Source organism: Malaya genurostris, chromosome 2 (genome assembly GCF_030247185.1).
Source record: "Malaya genurostris strain Urasoe2022 chromosome 2, Malgen_1.1, whole genome shotgun sequence".
Classification (NCBI taxonomy): domain Eukaryota; kingdom Metazoa; phylum Arthropoda; class Insecta; order Diptera; family Culicidae; genus Malaya; species Malaya genurostris.
In genome coordinates, this window is record NC_080571.1 from 202,037,765 (window position 1) to 202,049,423 (window position 11,659).

The 11,659-nt window shown below is 37.4% G+C and overlaps 2 protein-coding genes across 2 annotated transcripts; one reads left to right on the forward strand and one right to left on the reverse strand.

Annotated features, from left to right (window-relative positions):
• Positions 1 to 207: 207 nt before the first annotated feature.
• On the reverse strand, positions 208 to 1,326 carry LOC131429093 (melanization protease 1-like). Its single transcript, XM_058593142.1, has one exon. It carries the CDS (start codon positions 1,324 to 1,326, stop codon positions 208 to 210), a length of 1,119 nt encoding a protein of 372 aa, XP_058449125.1.
• Positions 1,327 to 8,024: 6,698 nt separating this feature from the next.
• On the forward strand, positions 8,025 to 10,550 carry LOC131429094 (tyrosine-protein kinase receptor torso-like). The gene has a single exon (XM_058593143.1). It carries the CDS (start codon positions 8,025 to 8,027, stop codon positions 10,548 to 10,550), a length of 2,526 nt encoding a protein of 841 aa, XP_058449126.1.
• The last annotated feature ends 1,109 nt before the right edge of the window (positions 10,551 to 11,659 follow it).

Sequence of the window (11,659 nt, forward strand, 5' to 3'; positions counted from 1 at the left end):
AATTTTTTATTTTTTTCTGAATAATTTTTAATTTCATTATATCTATTATTCGTTACTAACTTACTTTAATGTATTTTGTACTATCGTATTTCGTCAGACATTGATTATCCTAAACTACATAACATTCTACTATATTTTAATCACATTCAATGGTATTTTTCGACCCCAGAAGTCGTAAGATGTTCCCTGCTCAAGCACTTCCTTCGATTACGGTTCAAGATTTTTCAAAATCCAGTCGCTGAAACGGTTCACCTTGGTGTACACCCCGGGTACTCCTTTCATGCCACACTGCTTTCCGAAACTTACCACACCAGCTATATAGTGAACGACCTCACTTCCCACCACAACCACGTCCATCAGTGGACCACCGGAATCACCCTTGCAGGAATCCTTACCAGCCTCTTCGCCGGCACATATCTGTTTATCATTGATATTGGCGGTTAAATACTGTCTTCGGCAATGCTGTTCTGATACTCCATTGACGCCCACGACCAGTTTGTAACGACTGCTGCCTTCAAGCTCCGTTTGACCCCAACCGGCCACTAACATTCTCAACCCTTCGTAGCGTCGTTTTGCGAACCTTTCGTCCAACGGTAAACAAATCGGTGCAACGGTTTGCGAAAGCCGCGCCTCTCGCACCATTCTCAGCAAAGCAATGTCGTTGTGCACCTGCAGTCGGGTGTTGATAAATTTCTCGTGTACGATCGCTTTTTCTACTTTGATATCCTGCACCGGATCGTAGCAATCGTCGTCGCCATTCTTGCATTCAGGATCAGTAAAAACATCCCATTCTCCCAGACGAACTGCACTGATTGTCCAACTAGCCGGTATTCCAGAGATGCAATGGGCTGCAGTTAGTACGTAACGCCTATTGATCAAGGATCCTCCGCAGTGAAATGCATAATCACTGTGACGTTCGTCGTAATGTTGAATTCTAGCGGTCCAGGGGAAATCAGTTATCCCCGTTCTTTCACCACCCACAATTCGGTCACTGTACTGAACTCCGCAAGCTGGGGCTGCTGGTAAAAGTTTCCCGGTTTTCGTTTTCACTGGTTGTCCTACAGAAGACGAAACTACAGCTGGATTGGCACAGCAAACCCGAATACTACCATTATGACCACCACATTGACTTGCTTGGACGTATTTTAGATCGTCTTTAAACAGAACGGCTTGGTTAAGAATCCGTTGAACGAAGCTGCATTCTGACAGTAAAACACACTGCCCTCGTTCATTAGTGGGTGTTCTGCAGTACACTGGTTGTTGTGCATTAATGTCACGAAAAACAACAACCAAAAGAAATAAGGACGCGAACGATATCAAAACCATCGTTTTTGTATTTATATTAAGTGTTCAATTTCCAACAAACTCAAGCCTTTTGATGATGCACTTTTCGGAAGGACCACTTATATACGAATGTTCCCACGTAGGTAGGCACAGGAAACAATTAATACTGTCTGTGCGATGTGTTGATCGAATTTCATACCTATTCCGTATACCTAAATGCAAGCAGATCATTTAATTCGAATATTATTTTTTTAAACTCTGTTAACGGTAGGTAGAACGAGCAAGTTCAAGTCGATATAGATCTGGTCTACCTGACACATGAGTGCTATTAGTGCAACGATTCCTATATGAACCATGCATGGGCAAAACTCCGATCCTATCTATGAGCAGCATGAGTCATGATTTGAGGAAAATATTGTTATTTCATATTCTGGTAGTACGCCATTATTAATATCTCTCGGATCAGGCACACAGCGAATTTCTTCTAAAGTATAATTCAAGTTAAATTAATCTGAATACTTTCAATTCATAATCAAAACATTTCGTATTGAAATCTTGCAAATATTGTTGGTATAAACCACGACATGAGTTTTTTTTCCAAAGAATCGTATGAAAATGAATGTTTATTCCTACATGGTTTTAGCTTTTAGATCTTTCGCCGTCTACTAGTTTAAAAAATTTCCCTTCTTATACATATATAACATATACATTTAATATAAATCAAATAATCTAGAAGTTTTTCAGACAGAGCTTAGAATTTCTAGTTATAAGAGGATATAAACATTTAATATATTTATTACACTTTGTCTGGATTCCTTCAATGTGATCTTTGGAAGTGATTTTTTTGTCATACGTTAAACCAAAATATTTAGCTTGATCAGTCCATGTCAATTCCAAGCCATTCAATTTGAGAATGTGATTATTGTTTGGTTTAAGAAAAGAAGCACTTGGCTTATGAGGAAAGATAATTAATTGCGTTTTTGCGGCGTTTGGTTTAATTTTCCATTTTGACAGATAATGACTGAAAATATTTAAACTACTTTGTAGGCGACTGCAGATCACTCTTAGATTTCTACTTGTGGCTAACAGACTTGTATCGTCAAAGAATAGCGTCTTCTCCTTAAATATTTAAGTCAATTATATAACAAATAATTTTCAACAAACAACTTTATAATTAAAATTTTTTCAAGCGATTATATACACATATCAATTCGTATTCATGTTCTGAAACATCAACATGTTCGGAAACATCCCCCAAAATTTTTTTCCTGGGTACGCTAATATTAGTTCGGAACAGACAGACGCGCATCGTAAAGTACACGAAAATAAAAACTACCTATTATTTGAGTACTTTTCACTTAATTTTGAGTTCTTTTGAATCTTTTCTTCCGTTCGCTCCTTCCATAGTTGTCAAAATACAAAAAGCAAAACCACCCAACAGCGAGAGTTTCGTTCAATAAGCCAAAATTAAGTAAACCGTACCAACTTGAAATTGAGTCAATACGACTCAACTGTAGAGTAAATATAACTTACCATTGAGTAGATATAACTAATCTTTAAGTATTTTTTCCCACGTGCTTTACGGAAACTACCTAGATCCACTTTACCAAAAAATAGGTTATTGAACGGAACCCCCAAATTGGGTGGAATGTACTTGAAATTAGGTTGTTTTGCGGTTCCGTGTAAAGACCATTCTACGATTCAACTGTGGCTTACGTTTCCAGAGTAGGAGAGACCGGAGCATAAGTGGCCACTTTTGATCTTGCGTAAGAAATATTGCGGGAAGTAATAATGTTTTTGTTTAAATATTAATATTGAATTAAGGAACCTTTTTTAATCCACATAGTAGTGTAATGAGGCTTTTCTCATATTACTTATATTATCAAAAATATCACTAGAAGATTCCGTGAAGAAATTTTTCATCATTCTTGAATAAAATAAGAAACTTTCTTTGGATATAAACTAACATAACCTAATAAGTTATTAGGAATTTTTCTTTATTTTGCAACGTCGTACTAAATGATTAAACACACTTTACCCTATAGTTCTCGAACCGGAAGTCGGACCCGCATGAAATTAAACAGCAAGCTATGAGACTATAAGACTTTTATGTGAGCCTGTTTGTGGAAATCGATCCAATCATCTCTGAGAAAATTGAGTGAGTCTCGTTTTAGACTTTTTGACCACTATTTTCGGTACTTCTGGAACCTGAAACTTGAAAACAGTATAGCTGAAGTCGGTTCGTTTAGTAAGTAACTAATATAGCCACAAATTGAATCAGTTTTACGCCAAATCTAGAAGATTTTTTTTTGCATCATCGTTCTAAACGGCGAAGTGAAATTCAATAACAACCCATGGAACTACGAGATTTTTTATTTTATGAGAGACATTATTTGACACATACTCACACACATACACGCACAGAAACATACATTGCTCAGCTCGATGAACTGTGTCGAATGATATAGAACACTTATCCCTCTGCGCCAATCTTCATTAGTCAATTTTTCAAGTGATTGCATAAACTTTCTATATGAGAAAGACAACAAGTGTACTTTCATAGAAAAGCATCGTTATCATGATTTTCAATTAAATTAAATAAAAGACTTAAAAATTTACAAGTTTTTCACTCAACAAATATGAATTTAAATGTGGCAACCCTTCACGCTATAAAGAATTGAACAAAGCACGCTGCGAACGGAGCAAAGCCGCACCTACCGTCGCGTACTAGATTTGCATCGTCATTGAATGACAACTTGAATACCCTATAGTTTCGGAACCGGATCTGGATGAAATTGCACAGTATATTTAAAGACAATGAGAGCTTTAATTTGAATCATTATTCGTGAAAATGGTTTACCCGTTGCTGAGAAATCGAAGTGGGTTCCATTTTTGAAGATTTTCTTTACTATTATCGGTGCTTTCGGAAGCGATAACCGGCGACTAGTAGTCGCAAAGTAGTTTTTTTTATATTTTCTAACCAACAAGGTCTGCCAACTAGATGAATTTAGCATTGAGTTTTATAAAAATGTGCACCTCATTTCGTCATCGCTTGTGAAAAAATACTCGTGAAATTGAAAATTTTTACTAATCGCACTGTAATACCGGAACCGGAAGTCGGATCTGGAACAACTTTACAGGAACTTTTTCAAGAATTTTAAGACCCTTTATTTGCTGTTTAGTTTGTGAAAATCGGTTGAAAAATTTCGGAGAAAACTGAGTGCGCATTTTTTAATAAATTTGCACAACCTTGTAATTTCGGAACCGGAAGTCGGATTCAAAGGAAATTAAAGAAAATTTTATTAGGCCATAAGACCTTTCATTTGAATCTAAGTCTGTGTAAATCGGTTCAGTCATCTCTGAGAAACGTGTGTGACTATTTGTTTCCTTTTGTTGGCGCATATCACCCTGTAATTCCGGAACCGGAAGTAGGATCCAAACTACTAGTAGGAAACTCAGGAACTTTGTATGGGACCTTAAGATCTTTCATTTGAGTCTAAGTTTGTGAAAATCGGCTCAGCCATCTCTGAGAAAATTGAGTGACATTATTTGTCACATACACTCACACACCAAATCAAAATTTGGTTATTTTACCTACATGCCATATTGGAATTGTCCTGGAGATTTCTTTCTTCTTAATGAAAGGTACCTTTCCAGCGTTTTAAAAAAAAACTCAACCTTTATTTACAAATCTTAAAACTACGTACAATAGTGTCATGTTAAACACGCGTTTTTCAAATCAATTTATCTTACTTTTATTTACAATATATTCCTTATCTCGGAGTATGAATTTCTGGTCTGGCGGACGGTCTTCTCATTCTTCTGCAAATAGGATTAAATACTACAAATGATTAAGATATTGAAACATAAAAATGATTAGAATCTCCTCCTACTCTCAAGCCAACAGTATTGAATTCTGTTAATTTGAACAGATTATAAGACTGTGGCCCGGCCTATTTCTTTTATTTATCTTTCTTGCTATCGGGTAGGTTGATTCAATTTGTCGCTACGTAACAGGCCGAACGCACCAATGCGCACGAAACAAAAATAATTTTATAAGCTAACAACAAAGAACTTAGAAAAACAATGTTGAAATAGAGCAACCAAAAGTAGACCTCGAGAAGAACCAGCAAGAATGTAGGGGATCCGTTCTTGACTAATTTTGGTACCGCTACCGGTCTATAATCTAATACTTTCCGGAGAAAGTTAATAGATACTATCAATCTAGCCGTGTTGTTTAGTCTCTTCTGATATCAATTTCCGGTTAATTATCTTTATGTTGTCAGCCAGTGAGTAAAACAAAACAATTATGAAATGAATATACCTCAAGCAAGTAAACATTTTCAGTAGTTAGATGTCTCTTTTTGTCTTCCTCTATAGAAAGGTATTAGAATTGCTGAAAACCCCGACTTTCGAACGGAGCCTCGGAGACCCATAGTGTTATATACCATTCGACTCAGTTCGACGAGATCGGAAAATGTCTGTGTGTGTATGTGTGTGTGTACTTTTAGAAGATATTTGAACGCGCTCAATTTTCTCAGAGATGACTGAACCGATTTTAACAAACTTGAGCTCGTTTGAAAGCTACTGTTGGGCCATTGATCAAGTTCAAAAATCAAACGGCTGTGACTTTTTGTTCCGGAGATATGATGGTATAAGTGACGTAACCGACAAAACGCGTTGATTTTTACCGCTCTTATACATATAAAAGTGCCAATATTTTAGGATCACCTCTAATTTCGTAAAGCGCTAGTGCTCAAAAGTTTAAGCACCTCGAAAAATGCTAAATCGGATATGGGTAAGGGGTGCTGCCCAGCGGTTAAAGTTTGAAAATTTTCGATGAAATTTCCGAAATCGAAATTTTTTTTTGATGCCGAAAATCTTAAAATTGCATGAAAAGTCGAGATTTAGTGTTATCTCAAAAAAATTTTTTTGAAAAAATCGACTTTCTGGGACTTAGAAAAATTCCCAGAAAGTCCCAGAAAGTCGATATTTTCAAACAAATTTTTTTCGAGATGACAATAAATCTCGACGTTTCATGCAATTCTAAGACTTTTGGCATCAAAAATTATTTTTTCGATTTCGAAAATTTCATGATTACCTTTCAGATACACGAACAATATTTTTAGTTCGTTTTGATCAGACATGTGATTAAGTAATAGTTTCGGATGTGTAACGCATCTGTGATTTCAATACATGCTTAAATTTTTTTGCTGAGTCGCGACGAAAAAGTTTCCGAGATTTGCACCGCCGAGTACTGGATAATCGTTTCGCTCAAATGTCTATTTACTGAGAATCTCGGTAATCTTGAAATCGGTAAATGTCACTTATAGCCGAATTTGAATAAGAATTAATAGTAGATACTTACTTTCAAATTTCACTTAATGGAAGGGGTATGGATTATTTTCACTCATCTTTTCACGAAGTATCGACATATCTTCAGCCTTCACGCAATTTGTAATTCCACGAGAAATGGTGACGTGGTGCTACGCAAAAACGTTCAGTGACATCAGTTGACAAGTGTTTCACCGAACTTCGGTAAAAGCTAAAACACTGTTCAAAATGTTCGCTGATTTCGGCATACTTGTTATTAATTGTCAAGTTCTGCAATCTATTATGCCAAACTTAGACAAAAAGATGCGCTTTATCGTGATATCAAAATATGGTCTGACCGAACCTCGACAAAGAGCATTTGAATTAAAGAACAATAAATAAAATTTATAATCGCTGATCTATTTCGGCATTCCATTATATTGAGCCCGAGGATCGGTTTTGAGTGTGTAGGAGTCGGAAGTTAAAAATAAATACAAATCTGTGATAGATTTTCTAGGCTTTTATACAGATCTCGAAAATGTTTTTGTCATTTTCATAAATCTTTTCAATGCATCTGTGAAAACTAGATTGGTTTTTGAAGAGGATTTAGAATAATTTAAAAGCTTACGTAACAATTTCCATAGAACTCAAAATATATCCTAAAATTTTCATTTATTCATTTTGTCCCGGAAGTTTAAAACAATTTCTACTATCAAATTTTACTATACATAAATCATGCTATAAACATTTCTAAGTTTCATTGCATTGCATTCAAGTTTACCTGTTTGTGAACCGCATTTACTAATACAACACAACAAAAAGAGAAAAACTCTCATATTGGAGTTATATTTTGCTGTTGCTTCGCAATACATTTGTATCTACCTAAACTAGTTACACCGGAAAATAAAACAATCGAAAAGCCTTTCTTAGAATTGTGTTCGTAACTAGAGAAATTTCATTGCATTCAATTTACCTGGATGTTTGTCAACCGTCATTATATTGTTATTTTTTCTCTCGTTAGGTAAAATGTTTGTTGAACGTCATCTACCTTACAAATTTGTCAGCAATTGCTGACGACGGGTAAATATCCATTATTTTACCTGTATTTTTGACTATAAAATGTGTCGACTGGAAAGATTTGAGAAACAGTTCTGAAATCGCAAGTATCCGAAACTAACCAATCACCATCGATTAGGAGAACTGAAACACAGAACATATTCGCCATGTGTTCGAGGTTTCTTGCGGTGTTCTTCGTAGTGCAAGTTTTTCTGCACTTCACTCAATGCGAACAGTTTGTATTACACAGTGAACAGGATGTGGAACAACTTCTCAGCACAGGATCTTGCACTTCTGAGTGTATGTCAAGCCATAAAGAATCTTTAACATCGTGTTTTAATCATTGTTCGAAAGATACATCGCTCCTAAAAATGCAGCTTATTCAATCCAAAGATTCCGCCATTAGAACCAAGTTGGTTTGTCGCGATAGTTCAAGTTTTGTAATAAAAACTCATCAAATTGCAACGAGTGATGTTCTTCAGAATGGTAGAATAGCACAGTTAAGGAGTTCACGCAGTCGTGTGGAAGTGAATTCTATTTCCAATATTAAAAATAACAATGAAGAAAGCGATTCTTCTACTAGTAAAATACAAGCAAAATCGCCAATTTACATAATTACTGTGCATCAAAGTTCCACTAGCCAAAGTGAGCAAGTTACTTATGTGACGAATGAAACACTGATCAAAATCGACAGTCTAATTCCGAGTACAAACTATCGTTTAAGTGTGACAGCATTGTTAGATAATCAATTCAGCACGGTGGAAAGTGAGTTCAGCACACTACCATTCGACTACAGACCAGGAGCGATCACCAGCATCGAGGTCATCAAATATCGCACCAATCAGAAGAACCAATCCCTGGTAGATGGTGTGATTTCTTGGAAACCAGCCGCCGATAGGACATGTCACTACGACATTCTGCATTACTCTAGTCACCTGTCCGATGCTCAACTCAACTCGATCGCCATTCTTCAACCGGAAGACCTGTACCACTATACCATTAGTTCGCTGGAGTTGAACACGGAATATGAGATGGCGATTCGGGCGAAGAACACGCGGATATCGAGCTTAGAAAGTGAACTACTTTGGCACACCTTTCATACGCCAAGCTGCAGTGAGTGGCACAATAATGCACAGTTTTGTGCTCCGGAGGTGGCGGAAAATGTTCAGGTAAGCTCCACATTCCTGATCGGTAAAAACTACACCTTTAACATCACTTGGAACAAGCCCCGTTACACACCAGAATATTACACAATTCAGTTGTACGATTTGAATCCGACCGTGAACTATGAGCTGGCCAATTCTGTATCCAGAAATGTTAGTGGGAATGTAACGACGGTCGTGATTGAATCCTTTCCGATGATTGGACCACAATACGAAGTGCTTATTGCGGTTCATGCCAATAATCGATCGGTTACGCAAAGTTTTATCAAACTTCTTTACACCGGTCGTTATCCTCCGAGTTATTATACTCCAGGACGAATAACGGCAATCATTGTTACACCTATCGTAACGATTTTGGTGGCCATTCTCCTTTACACACTCACATACCTCAGAATGGCGAAAGTGAAAAGGTTCGAGCAACGAATCGAATACGTCAAGGAAACACAATCGAAAGATCCGGCGGATCCGGGAACCGATGTGCGCGAGGTTCTACAATCCGTTGCACCGATCAATGACGAGATGGAAATCAACTTCGAACAAATTCAACTTCTCGATGTTTTGGGAGAAGGTGCTTTCGGATTGGTGCGGAAGGGTATCCTGATCCGGCCTATAGGAACTCAAAACGACGTGGCCGTGAAGATGTTGAAAGAGTTTCCCAGTTTAGAGGAGATCAAAGAATTTCGGCGGGAGATCGAAGTGATGAAATCTGTAGGAACTCATCCAAATATAGTGTGCATTTTGGGCCACTACACGCAAAGCGTAGAGGACATGATGTTACTGACAGAATACTGCAGCGAAGGGAACCTGTTGAATTATATGCGCTGTGAATGGGATAAATTATTGAAAACGAAAATCTTCAAAGAAGAATGTCGTACACCAGCTCTGGAAACGCACAAAAAACCGGAAAACGTTTTCAATTTTAATACATCATTCGTGAATGAGAAAAAAATGTGCTTCGACAAATCTATTGTTACAGAGCAATCAACCGGACCAAACTATGAGAATAGATTGTATCACAAACTAGAAGACGAAGAAATGGCCAACTTAACTGGTCATCAAAATTATAGTCGACAATGTCGTAGATCCACTTACTGCGAACAAAATGACACACGACAGCAAAGTGTGGTTGAGAACCAATGCTACTACCTCGAAAAACCGGATATTCCTACTATTACCGGTGACCTGTTACTTGATTTTGCTAGGCAGATTGCTGTCGGAATGGAGTTCCTTGCTCGTAATAAAGTAGTTCACCGGGACCTAGCTGCCCGAAACGTTCTGGTGTGCGGTAATCAAACAGTGAAAATATCCGATTTTGGTCTCAGCAGAGACATCTACCAGGAGAACCTGTACCGAAAAACTGGAAGTGGAAAGCTACCGGTTAAGTGGCTTGCTCTGGAGTCGCTAACCCACCAAGTCTACACTTCCCAAAGTGACGTTTGGTCTTTCGGTGTTTTGCTGTACGAAATTTGCACCCTCGGCGCCAATCCGTATCCGTTGATGGTACCGAACAATCTGATAGCGGAACTGAGAAGAGGCTACCGGATGGAAAAACCTGCCAGTTGCAACGGAGAGCTGTACGACCTGATGCTGTCCTGCTGGAGTGCTCTTCCCATTGATCGACCTTCGTTTTCAGTTATTCAAAGCCGACTGGAAAAATTGCTGGAATTCGGTAACAACATGGTTATCGATTTGGATGCCGTTGTAGATTTATCAAACATTTCGGTCCAGTTGTAAGTAGGATAATACCTTTTAGATTTTATTAGCAAAAGTCGTACAGAAAGTTTCAATGAAATATAGGAATATTAGTGTATAGTTTACTGCGTTTTTACATAAATAAAAATTTTACTGTGTTTCAAAAAAATAAATTTTGTTGAGTTATTTCATAGAAAGAATCCCCTACTCCAATCAGAAAAAAGGGAAAAGTGGGTACAATACATATACATAAAGCCTGTTTTAATCCACCTAGTGGTGTAATGATTGATGACTTTTTCATATCTCTATTTCATATATCATATATGAGTTCCACCGGAGTTCGGGAGCCGGTATAATCGAAGCCGGTTCGAGAAAAGGGACTAGGATCCATTTTTGAGTCTATGGCTACAATTTCGTTCGTGAATCGGAAACCGGGGACCTAATGATAATGACTACCGATTAGAGTAGTTTTGAGGCGAGTTTAGCAATTGTTTTACGTGTTTTACTTAGCCGCTTTTAGTGACGATATACATATTTTAACAATCTTCATCCTGTAATTTTGGAACCGGAAGTCGGATCCGGACAAAATTCAGGAATTCGATATGGAACTATGAGACCTTTCATTTTAACCTGAGTTTACAAAAATCGGTCAAGCCATAGTTGAGAAAAGTGAGTTAGATCCATTTTGGAATATACAAACCACTATTTCCGGTGCTTCAGGAATCGGAAAACTGAAACCAGGATAGCCGAAATCGAAATTGTTTCGAGGCCAGATTAGAAATAGATTTACGTTTTTTGTTTCGCCGCTTTAAGTGACGGTATTAAATTTTTAACACATAATTTTCAACCTATAATTCAGAAACCAGAAATAGATCCTGATGAAATTTAAGTGTTTTGTTTGGGACTATGAGCCGGTCATTTAAATCTAAGAGGGTTAAAATCGGTCACGCCACCTCTGAGAAAAATGAATAAGTAATCTGAAATTCACTAATCACCGTGTAATTCCGGAACTGGAAGTCGAATCGAAATAAAATTCAGGAACTTTGTATGAGGCAATTTTTCCTCTCGTTTGAATCTAAGTTTATGAGAATCGGTTCAGCCGTCTCTGGGAAAAGATTCTAGAAATGAGCAAAACGAGTCATGATTTGGGG